General features: G+C 41.6%; 1 protein-coding gene across 1 annotated transcript in view; it reads left to right on the top strand.

Annotated features, from left to right (window-relative positions):
- The window catches only part of DPYSL4 (dihydropyrimidinase like 4), a 255,676-nt gene that overhangs the window by 150,213 nt on the left and 88,517 nt on the right, over nucleotides 1–16,946 (top strand). The window contains exons 11-12 of the mRNA XM_078641144.1: nucleotides 11,073–11,243; nucleotides 12,983–13,162. Coding sequence (XP_078497270.1) covers nucleotides 11,073–11,243; nucleotides 12,983–13,162 — 351 coding nt within the window. The remainder of the gene's footprint in view (nucleotides 1–11,072; nucleotides 11,244–12,982; nucleotides 13,163–16,946) is intronic.

Raw genomic sequence — 16,946 nt, 5'->3', positions numbered from 1 at the left:
AGCACGCCAAGTCCAAAGACAAGGAACCTGCTCATCTAAAAAAGAAATTACAATTTCCAAAAAAGAAGGTAGCCAGTATTAAAGTAGTTAACAATGCCGAGAATACTGAGGACACAACTGAAAAACGGAGAATGGGCTCAGACAATGCTAGACAGCGCAGCAGAAGTGAGCATAGCTCGCAAAGTCCTTATGAATCATCTGGAGACAGTGGACACGAATGAATATCTTCAAGTGGAAACTGCAGACACCAGAGTTAGCAAACCTCACAAAATATATGAAATAACTTTACGTATAGAAGGGGATAAGACTAGAAAAATAAGGGGCCTATTTTGGGATAATCTCTCCAAGGGCTATGACATCCTTCTAGCTGAAAAAGACTGGCCACCAGAGTTTGTCAGGGACTGCCCTCATGGCGAAGAAATAATTATGCCTGCCTTCTCAAATCATATCCCAATTCATAAAAAATACACACTTGCCAGAAAGTGGGCAGTAGCTCAAGCTCCTGCTTTATATAAAAATCACGTAGGATGGGATGAGGACTCTCCTCCTCACAAAATCCAGTTAAAAACACAACCTACTGCACAAAGACAGTACCCAATTAAGCAAGACGCTAAAAAACAGGTAAAAGAAATCCTAGATCAACTAGAATACCAGGGGGTGATTGAAACTTGCACCTCACAAATGAACAACCCTTTGTTTCCGGTTTCCAAACCAGACAATACATATCGTCTAGTTTTGGATTACAGACACCTTAACTCATGTTGCAAAACTTTTGCAGTGCAAAACTCGCATAGTGCTGCACTAATGAATAACATAGTGCGCAAAAAATACAAAACAACATTAGACATCTCTAATGGATTCTTTTGTCAAAACATAGCACCAGAGAGCAGATATTTATCCGCATTCTCAATAAATGGCGCTCAAAAACAATTCTGTTGGTTACCCCAGGGGTTCAAGAACAGCCCAGGATTATTCTCAGCGAGAGTAACAGAGTTACTACAAACATATGATGACGAAGCATTATCTTATGTCGACGACATATACCTAACAGATGATGACTTGGATACTCACTTGAAGAGAGTGAACACCATAATACTTGGGTTCGCAGCAGAGGGTTACAAATTCAACTTTAAAAAATCTAGAATTGCCCATCTAACAGTCCTGTTCTTAGGATATGAATTATCAAGTGAAGGCAAAAGCCTGGCTGACAATTTCCTCGAGAAATGTGCCGTACTCCAAGCACCTAGAACACTAAAAAACCTACAGTCAATTCTAGGCTTCCTAAATTTCGGAAGAACATACATTGCAAATTACGCAGAAAGGGTCAAGCCCCTTTATGATCTAATAAAACCAGATTTTAAAAGAACCAATTGGACTCAAATACACACAGAAATTCTGAGATCCTTACAAACAGACATGTTAATAAAAACAAAATTAGAAACACATGATAACACACGCAATCTTGTGATTCGAGTCATCCCAGGAAGATGCGGATTCACATACCTGACCTCTAATGAGGGAGAAAAGGTACCAATTGCATTCAAATCACACTTGTACACTAAAGCTGAAATGAAATTTAGCCCAACGGAAAAAATTCTAACTGCAACACAGACAGCTATAGCGAAAGAACAAGCCCTGGCACAAGGTAAACGAATAATAATCGTAACACCGATACCAGCCCTAGAAGCTGTAACAAAAGCAAGCATTCCAAATGCTAAAGCGCTCCATCCGAGATGGATACAATGGGCTAATTCTCTTGCTGCAACAGACGTGGTATACGAATTTGATCCCAACTTAAAAACACAAGAATTTCTCCAATACGAATTCGAATGTCCTCCGCCGACCGAAATTCTGCCTCTAGAACATTACGGCTGTATAATATATACAGACGGATCAGCACAACCCGCAGTGGGGGGTAAACAAGCTTACAGTGCTGCGTGCGCGATTGTTAAAGGTCGCTGGCACGAAGGGAAGTTTAAACCAGCTATCACTAAAACACAATCTCTAGGAGATTGTACAGCTCAGCGAGCTGAACTACTGGCATTCAAGATGGCGCTTGAAAATACCGATCGAGAATTCCCCACACTCATAGTGTGCGATTCGTATTATTGCGTTCAGTCTTACAATGAATACTTGCAGATCTGGCTTCAGAATGGTTTTAAGGATGCAAAAGGAGGCACAATCAAGCATAAAATGCTCTGGGAACAAGTAGTTCTTTTACAAAAAGAACTACCAAAGACTCACGTGATACATACACTGAGTCATCAACGTGATGGCGTTCACGTTGCAGGGAATTCATTGGCTGATGAGGCCGCAAAGGCAGCTGTGCAAACGACTTCCGTAGCTGCCATCACACGGTCAGAAACAAAAATAGACAGCGAAATATTACAGGCTGTCAGCGCTACAGAAAAGGATTCGATAGAAACACTCCCGAAAGGCTTTCCAGTAAAATACTCATACATAACTGATGCAAACAATGTTCCTTTTGCTCGAATCCCTGGAGTGGGGTATAGGGCAATTCCAAACACTGAACATAGGTTAGGACTAATCATAGCGGCACACGAAGGGCTTGCTTCTGTACATGCTGGCGTCTCAGCCACAGTATCATTATTAAAACAGAGATACTGGTGGCCACAAATGAGAAGACAAACACGGAACTATGTTCTAGAATGTGAAATATGTCAGAGAATGAAAGTATCAACGGTGAGACGACCAGCACAGACGCCCCTTCTAATCTCAGATAAACCATTAGCCTGTGTTTATCTGGACCACTGTGGTCCCTTACAAAGGGATGGTAACTATAAATACATCCTGGTCGCAGTGGATTCATGCACGAGATTCATATGGATGTGGCCCCAGCGATCGGCTGACGCCAGAACTGTTATAAAAGATTTGCGAGTCTTTATCGGCACATACGCAATTGGCATGCTACATTCTGACCAGGGTCCTGCTTTTAGCTCTCGAGCTTATAAGGAGGCCATGACCAGCATGGGCATTGCATTGCGGTACTCTTGTCCATTTCATCCCGAGGGAAACGGAATCGTAGAAAGAAAAAACCGTGACATAAAGCAATCTATAACAGCAAAGGTATTAGGTTCGGGAGCTGGGTGGGTCAAACATCTAATAAGTGTCCAACGTAGTCTAAACAACCTGCCAAGAAATTCTCTGAAGGGATTCAGTCCGTACGAATTATTGTTTGGAACTAGGATGTTAGTCTTAGATCTTGACAGTCAGACTTCAGTGGTGAAGGAAAAATGATTTGATATCAAAGATCGTTTGGCTATTTTGCAGGACTTAAACAAAACAAGGAAAGACCTGAGCAACATAAAGTTGAAACAGCAGCCAACAACCACTGAAGAACCACCACCTGTCCCAGCAAGACCTGTCGGGGATCTAGTCAGAGAAAAGATCGCGGTAAAGAAGGAATTTGGGCCTTCTTACAGAAAAGCAGTTCCTGTCTTGTCTATCAACGGGACAAGATCAGTTGTACTACCGCCGCTTGCTGGTAAAAAGGAGAACCGAGTTGTATCCATCGATCTGGTAAAACCACAATCATGTGGCCGATAACAAACAGTAGGCCAAGTGGACTCCCGATAAGTAGTAGAACACCAAGTTTTGCTACCAATACAGAGGTCCTAACTAAGAGGCTAATCACATTCGAAAAGCCTACAGAAGAACAACAAGTACTGTGCAACAATGCAATGGAACTTAAACCTCTGAAAACCCAAATAAAAACATTTAGTAAAGACACACCAACCTACAATGAAGTAACAAACGAATATGCAAGAAACAGTAATCCTGAAGCAATTGGAACAATTGACAGAACTGCATCCGGCTACTTCATAAACTTCGATGATTCCTCTGAAGACCTCAGTGAATCAAAAACACAGCCATCAACAAAAACCTTTAAAGATAAAGCTAAAGAACTTTTGAAACAACTGAAAGAAACCTATCTGATTTCTCCATGGATTGAATTTTGGATTGGCTTTGGTGCATTTATCCTCATACTTTGGCTCATCATGGTACTAACTTTGGGACGCTTCATTGAGGGAAAATATGCTAAAATGGACACAGCAAGTCAGAAAATCAACTTGATCCTCAAACCACACACATCTTCACACGTCGAGAAAAGAGAACTTTCTTCAGTCAACTTCACAGCCAATCCTATACCGGGTGGGGTAGCATGGGACAATACTGACTACGAAATTTATGGTCCGGTCGAAATCCTGAGATATCCACACCAAATCAAGATCTCATTGAGTGACTTTGTAAAACCAAGCTCATTTGCTGATGATTGGGACTTTGAAAGTATAAACAATATGATGTCTGACCTAGTGATGTCTGCTAAATTTACCAAACATGATTATTTGCAGGGTTCGACTAATTATGATAGTATGTACTGTTACAACCACTATGGTAACCATTTTTTACATAATTCGGCACAACCTAGAAATGTTTTAAATTATAATCAATGGGAACATTGTGCAACCCCTTCAAAAGGAAGCTCAAGAACCTTTTATGACAAATATTCATACTTTTCAGGGTTCAACACAAGTAATGCTGAAACATTTTATTTTAAATTGTCAAATAAGACAGGGACAAAGACCATGCTAACAAACACGAAATTGATATATTCAGACTCATTTTTTGAACAAATGAATACTTTTGGTTTTGATTATTGGGACAAAAATGTTGAAGTAAAAAGTGTTTGGGGTACAAAAGAATGGCAAGTACAAGGTATAGAATCATTGTTTAGAGCCTGCATGATCCCAGAACAAATTATATTTTTAAATGACACTGTTCAACAAACCACCTGTCTTGGCTTAGCCAAAATCAAAGACTTAAATAAACCGTCTATTCCAAAGCCAACAATGGACAGCAATAGCTCTACAGATGAAGAGATAGACGTAAACTATGTATTAAACCAAAACAGAACACATCCTGATTGGAAACAATGGTTGATCTGGCCCACAGATACTAATAACTGTCAAGATAGATTCCTGAACAAAACACAGGGGTTCACATTGACCAGGCCAGACCCTAGATATTCCCAAAGACAACACCCAGGGATAATACCACCTACAGTGTGGGCAAATTATGCCTTCAATGGCTACAAACTTCCACACTGACAGAAATTAAGCAACACCTAACTTTACTTACTGATGGTGCTGACTTGCGTGATTTCATTATGGGACCGCGCAAACAGCGTCAAAAACGCTTCATAGCAGCCTCTGTATATGCAGCTTACAACGAGGCCTGGAAGGTTACTCAAATTGAGACAGCGGAAAGTATACGGGAAATTGACCGTATTAATTTGGAAAAATCACTTTCTGTAGTGGACAATGGGTTAATGACTCTGTCCTCCAGAATTTTTTCTTTGGACAGCATTGTGTCTTCAGCAATCGACATAATATCGCAAGACTTACTGTTGTTACAACACGGTCAGTCTCAATTGCGTTCTATTGTACAGCTTGGCTGGACGTTACAAAATCTGCGTTCAGGCTATGTGCCTTGGCGTTTAATCAACACAACGTCACTATTCAATATCTTTAACCTTACTGATAAACAAATCAGTATGGCACAGAAGGGTGCTGATTATACAATCCTGAGCATTGAGAAACTCGATAGATTACCAGTGACAATGTCAGAACGACCTGTCAGTGAATGGATAATACATGGGATAATTAATATTCCAATATCAACCTTCAGGTTTCAATACTGCCAAAAATATATACAGGCTGGCATGTACGAAAAATTGGGAAAAGGGTACATTAAGTCAACATGGAATTTGCCCTATACACATGCATGTGTCAGTAATAAAGGACAGAAAGTGTTTCTTAGTGGCAATAATTGTGCGATGTCACTAAGCGGTACACTTCTGTGTAATGGAATTAGTTTGCATGGAGCCTGTGAAGGGAACTCAAATAACCTTTCATGTCACCAGCTAGGCACACCTGCAACAGATATAGAACCATTTTTTCAAAGACTCTATAATGGGAGTTACATTCTAATTGTGGACCGCAGATGTTGTAGTCTTATGCCCGGGACTCCTTATCTCGTAACTACGACTGCGAAGGTCAAGTGCTGTGGACGCTTATTGTTCCCCAGCTCCTTTCCAGACAGGGAGGCAAGGGCATTGGCTAACTTGAAAATTACTTCTATTCGAATAGATACTTTAAGCAGAATGAAAACAGTGCTTCTTCAGACGCCGACCAGGCTCACGTCATCAAAAGAAACGTATGATCTCCTAGTCGCAAGGACGACTGCAGAGATTCACTCATTGTTATCAACTAATTCCCCCATACATTTCGCAGAAATCCTGAATGAAATCTTAAATATTTCTGATACCAGTGGAGTCTCAAAAGTATTTAAGACAGTGTTTTCAATGGCATTAACACCATTCAAAGCCATACTGGGTATTTTTCCAGATTTCGTCCATTCGATTTTTGGCGGACTTCCCCTCATTTTGGGACTAATTGCAGGAATCCTATTCTTAGTCCTTATATTTCGTTATGGCAAACCATGTCACAGACAAAACACCTGCGACAAGGGAAGAAACAATCCGAGCCATTGGATACCGGGACCGGATATCAAAAATCCTGGGACTTTCCCGGCTTAGAGACCTGAACATGACTTGGTTTCTTTCATTTCAACCAATGTGGCATCGATGTGTTTTACCTGTATTAAGGTGCTTGCTGTGCGGAGAAGAATGCGTGTTGGACACCTGTCTGACGCTACAATCAGATGCGCCAATGGATGCAGAAACATTGTTGAGTCCAATAACGGCTCATGCTTTGTGCTGCCCTCAACGGCTACCAATCCTGATGACGGCATTCATGGAAACTTCACCACTACGATTAAGGGGTAGTGAAGTTCAAGATGAAAGCAGCATCGATCAGGTACGACCTTCTGTCAGCAATACTAATCAAAACGTCAATGGAGACAATCATGCGCACGAATGCATGGTTACACCTTTTTCCGAGTTAGTGGAACTCTCCCAGGAAGCTGTTGACAGCTTTTTCGACAGTCTAAATGATATGATGTTCTCACCTGAGCAGAAATAGAGACTTTTGAGCAAGCTAGCACACGGCGTTCCCAACACCCTGAATTTGGCCTTCAACTTTAATGATAAAATTACATGAACAATTTCCCCTCCAGTTCACGGACAGCAATTTTTTCAGCAGCCCCAAAATATTTTTACGATTTTTTCGGGACACTAATCATCTGCTTAAAGTAAGAACTATTCTTAGAGAACTAAAATTTCTATTTTTAGAAACTTTATAGACATTAGCTGCCCGCTGGTATGTTCATAATTATGTTTATTCTGTGATGAAATGGTCTCGAACTTTTTTTTCTGTATTAAGAGCCATTTCATGTGTAAATTCTCATATACAACTTAGCAATAGTGTATACATATGCGTGATTACTTTAGCATTATTCTACAGCGTGAGTGCATATAATACATGTGACTGCTTTTTCCGTATATTAGATAATTTCGAAATGCATTATGTGTATTTTGGGGTGGTAAGGTATACACGATACTCTACAGTATGTTTTACTATGCCTAGATTCGTAAATATGGCCATAGTTAGCGTGGAGTGGGTGTGATGTATTCCTATAGGTTCTGTTGCGATCCCCCTATTCCTGACCCTGTTCTGGTTAACAAGTTAACTAGCAGCCATCCCATGATGCAGAAACCGTTATCTGATTAAGCCACACCACGGCACAGGAACGTGTTATCTGATTAGGTCATAACGCTTGCCATCTAATTAGACAAGCAATATTCCTCCAGCCCCTGATAAGGCATACGGAGTTCTCAAAACAAATCAAACCTATGACAACCTGGGAAAAACCCTGCGGCCATTGTTTTGATTTCACCGAGAACTTCAGCAAAAGAATGTGCTAACGACCAGCTCGTATGACATCCTTATTGACGTATCTATGTCCACCCTTACGTCAATCTCGGCACCTTACAGGTATAAATATTACCGGTATTGCCTTAAGCAAACACACGCGGTGGTGACGAGATCGGAGCAGCCAGACTTGCCGAAGCCCAGAGCAGAGCAGACCCCGCTGGCGCAGCCCCGCCTTCCTGACGCGCTGAGAACGAGACGCTGCTTTCTCCTGCCGAGAAATCCAGCTCCGGCGCTTCCGAGCAGCCCTCGCAGGCAGCTTGGAATATCGAGACCAGAGACGAGAGATACCATCCCTCATTCATCCTAAATTCCAGGTACAGAACTGAATAACCCCTTTCAGAGAATTCTTGAGTCAGTCACTTGGCAAAACAAACTTAACTTAAACTGCTACTTTCTATTCCCGCCCACGTATTAGGCTTAGGTCAGGTACACTGGGGTAGGCGTAGTTAGAAACACCAGTTGAGTACGATTAGTCCAATGTATATGTGTATGTATCTATTTTATCCATTTTAAACCACCTTATGGCTTAGAAACCATATAAATGTTTTTACAGTATTATTTTATACTTCTGCTTTTATTGTATGCACTTTACTTAACCATAAGTATTGCGATAATATTGATCCATTTCTCTTGTATGAGAAAAGAGACTAATCAATAAATACCATCTTTTATTGAACACGCCCGTCTCTTCCTTTTCTCTACAATCTGATGAAACTAAGAATGCACGTACTGACTGAGTAAAATAAGTTGTCTTTTGTTTTCACACGACTCTAGAGATACACTCTTGATTAGGGGAGAGCAAAGTTGTCATGTTCTATGGTTGTCAGAAACTAAATCCCTTCTTGTCTATCCAGGGAGGTTCAACTCCTCCTTGCCTATTCGAGAAAGTTTCTAGTGAACTCTGAGCTAGCTGGCAAACCCAAAACTTTAAGTCTAATATCGACAATAGAAGACCTAGTTAACGTCTGGTCTAGGCCTATACTATTGAAGGTATTATTCCAATGCGCAGAGCCTATTGGGATAATAGGAACTACACTACTGCATCTGGGGGTTGTGTTTTCATTTCTCCTGCCATTTGTCTTTTATCCCCTGATGGGCACTCCCCCCCTCCCCCCGTATTATCATTGTACTTAATATCCTGATTCTTATACCTTCGCGAGAATGGGAGTAACTGTGCGACACCATTTTTCAGTTCTTTATTTGAAAATGAACCTTTTTCATCCTGACCCGAGCTGCTGTGTTTACTTATAACTACTGTGCTGTTTTGATACTACATCCCGTTCTGGTTTGTTGCCACTGTACGTAATGCTTGCAATGTCTGATCTTTTAGCGGCCAGCAGTGATGGTTGTAGGCCCATCCTTGTAATCGTACTTGCTATTAAATAAAGGTTCAATAAAAAAATTTTAAAAAAAGTTTATCTTGATACATCTGGCCCCATGTGGCCAGTGCTGGATGTGTCCAGATGTCTGGAATGGGAAGCATGTGATCACTATGGGTGCTAGGCCCTGATTGGATATGTCTTCCTAACTCATGTGGCATCTAAATTTCTGGTGTTTTTAGAAGCGCTTACCCCCACCGGCTATATGTGCTTTATGGGGGCAATCTCTCCTGACCATTTTAATGTCACTGCGCCTATCTGTGGAATCGATCAAGAGTTTCCTGCCTGAGTGTTTGCCTGCAGGCTCTGCACCCTCCCACCTGTGACCCATCAATCAGTAATCTTGTTCCCGGGTCGCAGGCCCTGCCTGACTACTTACTCGCATGTCAAGGTAGATGAGTTCAGAACGGGTGATTCTATTAATGAGGACGATAGTTCATTTTTGTCGACAAGAGCATCAATATTCGTATTAATAGTGGTAAGTTTTTTGTGCTTCATATAAAAGATAGCACTCTTTAGATAGCTACATCAACTATTTATTTGTGGTACACCCTGGTATGCAGCCGGCTGCCTCATATAGATGGTGATGTCCAACAAATATAGTCTTTCTATGAGGTGACATTATTTAGGTTGATGTTTGGATGAAATTCAATAAAATGTCTATAAAATGGAATGAGGTTTTGCCCCCCAACATTCCAAATTAAGAAGAGATGTCCTCAATGTAGCACAGCTATGTTAATGGACTGCTGTCGCAAGTGGCAAGGACATCCTCTGTGCCACCTATCATTTTTAGGTATGTACCATACCCAAAGGTGAAATAGTTGTGGGTTAGGATGAATAGGTCTCATTTATGGGTTTTTTGCCCTGTGACAGCACAGCAGGCACTGCTACTGTGCTGCCCTATGGTAAAAGAAAGGGGCAGGAATTTGCCATATCTATTAGATGCAGCGCATTCCTGTCCTTTTCCCCAGCGTCGGCGCCCAATGGGCTGCTGTGCGCCACTGCGGGCACATTTGCACCATAGTACAAGGGTGCCTGGATTGCGGGGATGTTTATTTTCCTGCACAAAAACAATCACAAGAGGCTTTTTCCTCTTTCTGGGTGTGCTGCAGAATGCAGCACACATAGGAAGCGGAAAATTTAGGAGAAATAAAGATATTTCTCCCTGTTGTGCCTCTCTTACGCCTCTCCTGGGGACGCGTACGTTTTTGGCAATTGCCTCAAACTTACGAAAGATCGTAAATCTGGGTCAGTGTCAAAAAGCCATGGATGTTGCTGGGAACACCCCCAGCAACACCCATGGAACACCCCTTTCACACAGTTTTCTACATGAAAGGGGCACATATTTATAAGGCCATAAAAAGTCAAGTAACATGGTCTAATAAATATGGCAGTGGCACATTGCGCCACTGGAACGTCAAAAAAGTGACATAATGGCGGCACAAAAGTGCAGGTAGGGCCTCATAAATTAGGCCCATAAGTATTTTTCAGACTCATATAGGTATCTTTAATTGCTTTTTTCACATGAATGATATTAATATTTTGATTGCCCCATATATTACAAATAACTTTAACTAACAGAGCGTAAGTGTATATATGCACATCAGGTATTTGCAGTACCTTCTGTTTTTGAAAGACTTGCTTCATATGTTAGAGACTCCCATGTGAAACTGCCATGCTGCACTGAAACATCGTCATTATGTTTTACTCTAAAAAGTGCACATTTCTTCATGAATTTCGTATTTTGACTTAGTCAACATCTTTTATCTATTTTCAGATGTCAGGAAAGATGGATGAAAATGAATTTGTTGCCGTAACAAGCACCAACGCAGCCAAGATATTTAATTTTTATCCTAAAAAGGGAAGGATTGCAGTAGGCTCTGATGCTGACCTGGTGATATGGAACCCGAAAACAGTAAAAATTATTTCAGCAAAGATGCACAATCTGGTAAACATACTTATGATCTTAATTCAAAGTTTGGATTCTGCCACAGTTTACATTCTGGGAAAAAGCATAATTTGTTTTATCTGAATACAGTATTGTGACCGTGTAGAATATTCTGATAAATGTAATAGAGCATATGTCTTACATTTATATAAGACTCATCATGACACATGGCCTGATCAACTACAGTGCTGAACAGTGGCTTGGTACTTTTACTTTTTGCATAGTATGGAACTGTGCAGACAACTCAATTCTCCTCAATCTGTTTGGATTGGGAGTCAAACGTGGGTCTTCCTATAAAGCTATATAATTAATTTTAGAAGGTTCTCTATCACCTAGGATCTTACAGTAAAATTAAAAAAGAAGGTGATTAAAGAAAAGCAAAAGCAAGAAAGAATAAAATGATAGATGTAGAGATATAGCCCCATGATTTGAAAGTGAAGTAGAGAAAAGTCAGACATGTTTTTCTGAACCGCTAAGTTTCCGAAACTTTCCTTGAAAACACCATGTTCAAGAGAACTACTTTTGTGAGCATTTTCCATATCACTGTCTGCTTATTATAATACCCATCGCCAATCCCCGTCAAATATTCTAGGAGTGCTGCAAATATCTCAGGTACTCTGATTACTTTTAATTCAGTAATAGTCATTGCTCCAGAAGTTAAGAACCCCAAATGCCAGCTATTGATGTAGACATGGTGAAGCACTATTTGTCAATAAATGAAGTATGACTTAGCAGATTGTATTGGTAATCAGAGTTTATCAATAATATGCTTGATCAGGCACTCAAAGCATGTTTGTAATCTGGGGTGAAAATGATTCTTCTGTTAAATGATACACCCCCATTGGCATTGTGAGCACCCTAGTGGTTTTGCATCAGTTACTTTTATCTTCAACCATGGCGGAATAGCAACTCCATGTGAGAAGGTAAACAAGCAGCACTGATGCGGGTGACAAGTCCACTGCCTTTTCTATTGGAGTTAAATCTGTGAAAAAGAAATGCTCATGAACTCTCACCAAAAGGTACGTCTGTTATCCTAATATCATAGGAAACAGTATCCCAGTCTGTTGTCAGACTATCCATGCGGGTAGCACAGTGTACAGTACTTTTCCACTTACTACAGTTATTGTAGAAATTCTCCAGTCAGACACTGACATTGGAGACATTTCCACAAACTTCACCAAGCATAGCCAAAATAGAAACTCTGTGCTCAACCCTCCACTGTCAAATTGCAGGACTCAAAATATAGAAGAATGTCCACAGCCAATGTGACAGAACACCTACATATTGAACTCTGGTGGATGGAAATTCCACTAAATAAACTCAAGAACAAACTGATAGTCTCTGAATTATAAAATGCTGCTACACTACTAAAGGAAGAACACGTGTAATGGTTTAAAATATTTCTAAAATATTTTAATCTAATCATGTGTCATGGAGTTCTGCTTCATTATCTGTTTTGTCACTTCCAGTCCATTATCCATTCTTGTTGAAATGTCTTTATCTGCTCCTGCCAACCTTTTTTAAATGTTTCTGCAGTGTTTTGGATTTTAAATTTACTCATGAAAACCTGCGCACTTTTCAGTAATACTTTACATTTCTTTCTTGAGAAACTAGTCAGTTTGTTTAATCTCTTTGTATTTTCTTAACCTAGTTCTTTCATATTGCAAACTAGTATCTTTATTTTTTCAGGTTGAAGCTCTCATGCTTGACATGCTAAGATATTGTTTCTGTGTTTGCAGGCTGTTGATTGTAACATATTTGAAGGAATGGAATGTCACGGTGCTCCTGAAGTTGTTATTAGTCAAGGCAAAATAGTTTTGGAAGATGGAAATCTCCACGTCAATCAGGGATCAGGGCGCTTTATTTCAAGAAAACCATTTCCAGACTTTGTTTACAAAAGAATAAAGGCAAGAAGTAGGGTAAGAATAATTAAATATGCATTTCATATTTCATACTGATAGCAGTGGATTTGTACAAGCGTCACATTTTGTAACACAGTGGACTGCACTGTTGTGTTGTATCATATTTTATGTTGATTTTGTTTGGTATTCTAATTTTAACTAATTTAAAAGAATAGGTGCACATTCTTGTTAACCGATCTCTCTAGCACAACTAACGTGCACCATGTGTGTTGAAATGAACAGAGTGGTATAATAAAGCACTATGGAACGTTGTTATAGGTATTTCTTCAGGATATGACATCAAAAGGAAGTACGGCATGAGTTGTAAGATGATATGTTGATAAAGTCTCAGAAAGTTATAAAACAGAGTCTGTTGATGAGTTACAATTACTTAGAAGGGCTATTGCAGAATGAATGGATGACACCGTTAGTACCCCTCTGATAAATTTGAAACAGCTATGCAAAAGATTTTGGCCTGATTTATATTTTAGCGGTAAGGATACTCCATCACAACGTCGACAGATTATCCGTACACCCAACGTAATGGGCACCGTACCCGATTTACATGCGGATGAACCATTGGTGTAACCATGGCGGAAACTACTTCTTCTCTGCCATGGTTATATCCATCCAACAGCCCGATGTAGTAAGGGCCATCAGAGGCTGACCTCTATTTTGCCCACCTAATTTAGAGGGGCTGTTGTTTTCACTCCCATCACCTCCAGGAAAACCCTTTCAGTAAGTGGGGTGAAAACTTCTAAATGCTCCCCTTGCCATAGGCGACATCCTCCATAGGGAAAGCAGCATATTCTTCTTAATTTCCAATTGACAATCCCTCTTTGGGAATTTCTTCTAGAAAATAAAAAAAATATGTTTGATAAACAGCTCCATCATGTTGATGGAACTCTGCACCAAACTATAAACAGCGTTAACAGGAACCTGCATCATGGTGGTTCCTGCGAATGCTTTAGACATGACCGCTGGCTTGACGGTCATTTCTGAATTTGGCAGGTGGAGTAGTTTCAGCCTGGTGGTTGCTAAGTCCTCCACCTGGCCAACAAAGATTACGCTGTTTACCCAAAAATTTAATTGGGCCCTTAGCTTCATTGTAGCCCTCAGGTATCTTAAAAGCTGGAAGAGTACTTAACCTGCCATCCAATACTGTAAGCGTATGTCAACAGGGAGACTGTGAAATCCTGAAAAGCAACAAAACTATTTATGTATTTTGTAACTGCTCTTATCTATAGCTTTTCATGACACAATCCTTATTTTCCTACTTCAAATAGAGTACATAAATAATATAGGGCTAGATGTAGGTAATTCTTATTTACTACTTCTTAAATACCGAATTTTACCGATTCGGTATTTAAGAAGTGGTAAAATTGAGGGGGGGATGTAGGTATTTCAGAATCGGTAAATACCAAATTGTTAAGATTCGGTATTTACCGATTCTGTAAATACCGATTCGGTAATGCCCATTGATTCCTATGGGCCTTGAAGCCCATAAGAATCAATGGGCAATACCGAATCGGTATTTACCGATTCGGTAAATACCGATTCCAGCAAGGGTGCAGGGGGTGTCACTTTGACACCCTCTAGCACCCCAAAGACGGGCATGTGTGCCATGTGGCACACAGACATGCCCTAAGGGCATGTCTGTCTGTCACATGGCTAGGTGTGCATGCACACCTGGATTCGGTATTTTACCACCCAATTGGATTGGGTGGTAAAATACCGAATCTGTAAGGCCTTAGGGACTCTGAAGAGTCCCACCTACATCTGGCAGTTACCGAATCGGTAAAAATACCGATTCGGTATTTTACAGAATCGGTAAATTTACCGATTCGGTAAATTTACCGAATCTGTAAAAATGGCCCCCTACATACCAAATACCCATTTACCGGTCGGTAACGGCCGAAATCGGCCGTTACCGGTCAGTAAATGGCCTCCTACATCTGGCCCATAGTTCTCCATAAGCACCACAGGGGACAAAACAAATTAGATAGAAGCACGATAAAAACTGTTTGATTATTGAAGATCTTTAATGAATATTGATTTGTCAGAAACCGGATGCTCTTTGCCACAATAAGCTTTAATGGACGGGTTGAAGTGGGGAACATAGCAGCAATGCCTCACAAATTAAAGTTCAGCCTGACGCGTTTCGTGGTCACTCCACTTTCTCAAAGGCCAACGAACTGAAGAGGCAGCGGCACAGCACTTGATAAGCACCACTCAAATGTCAGACCCCGCCTAAATGGGCGTGGCCACTCCAGTGGCACGCTGGTCTTTGTAGTGCTCCGTATTTCTCGTGAGCAGCTGTGCAAACGCTCCCATAATGTCAAAATTAAAACCACAGTGGGACGTGAGACATGGCTCGAGTCCCCGCTTACACAATCTTCCTCCAACAGCCCGGCTCCTGTCCCATAAGCAGCGGCGCATTACACGTCGTTGCTGGAGTGCTAATACAACACCGGGGCTCCACCGCGGCTCAGGCAAGCCGCTATTAATCCCAACACGATGCCTGTGTATAGAGGAGCCTCACAACCGGATGCTCTTTGTCACAATAAGCTTTAATGGAGGGGTTGAAGCGGGGAACACAGCAGCAATGCCTCGCAAATTAAAGTTCAGCCTGACGCGTTTTCGTGGTCACTCCACTTTCTCGAAGGCCAACAAACTGAAGAGGCAGCGGCACAGCACTTGATAAGCACCACTCAAATGTCAGACCCCGCCTAAATGGGCGTGGCCACTCCAGTGACACGCTGGTCTTTGTAGTGCTCCGTATTTCTCCAGTGAGCAGCTGTGCAAACGCCCCCATAATATCAAAATTAAAACCACAGTGGACTTGCTGGGTCTATTATTTAAAATAAACCACTGAGTTCACGATACGAATGGGTTTGTTCTTTTCGTCCTTTTCGAGCTGCTGACAAAGAAATTGGTAGTGGTGAGGCGGCGGTCTCATCAGGCGGAGATTGCGATATATATATATATATATATATATATATATATATATATATATATATTCACTCAAAAAAAACTAGGTTTCAGCCACGTTATAGTTAGGAATTAGCATTTAAAAAACCTTAGAAATTCACTGAAAAAACCATAGGTTTCACACATGTTATAGTTAGCTGGACATTTCACTCATACAAAACCATTGAAATTCCCCCGTTATAGTTAGTTCAGCTAACTATAACTCGTGTGCCAGCAATGCACTGCCGGAGGTTGCATTGCGTTTCTACATGGGGTGCAGCTAACATGCTGCTCCCCATGTAGAAAATCAATCGTCTTTAGTTTTTGAAAGAGAGAGCAGGTTTCCTCCTCTCTCTTTCAAAAACCAAAGCAGTTTGCTATGGTAGGTCGGGAGCCGCTAGGCTCCCGCGCTACCAGAACAAACTACAGTGTCCCGGGGTAGGCACCCAGGGACACTGCAGGAGCCATCTCTGGGGGGTGGCAGTCCCCAGGTCCACCACAAGGCTCCAGGAGGGGGCCGCACGGCCCCCTCCCAACATTTGAAAGCCCCAGGGGGTGGTGGTCCCTGGGGCTGGGGGGTCCATCACGGACCCCCCTGTTTTGAATATTAGAGCCCCGGGGAGGTGGCGGTCCCCGGGGCATGTGGGGGGGGCTTGAGCCCCCCACAAAGGTTTTTTTTTTTTAAACAAGCCCAAGGGGTGGCAGTCCCCGGGGCTGTGGGGGGGCCATGAGCCCCCCGCATACATAATGTTAAAGCCCCGGGGTGGCGGTCTCCGGGGCTGCGGGGGGGGCGTGAGCCCCCCGCATACCTAATGTTAAAGCCCCGGGGGTG

This window comes from Lissotriton helveticus, chromosome 5_1, assembly GCF_964261635.1.
Source record: "Lissotriton helveticus chromosome 5_1, aLisHel1.1, whole genome shotgun sequence".
In the NCBI taxonomy this organism is placed as follows: domain Eukaryota; kingdom Metazoa; phylum Chordata; class Amphibia; order Caudata; family Salamandridae; genus Lissotriton; species Lissotriton helveticus.
This window is presented reverse-complemented; position numbering and strand designations above follow the sequence as displayed.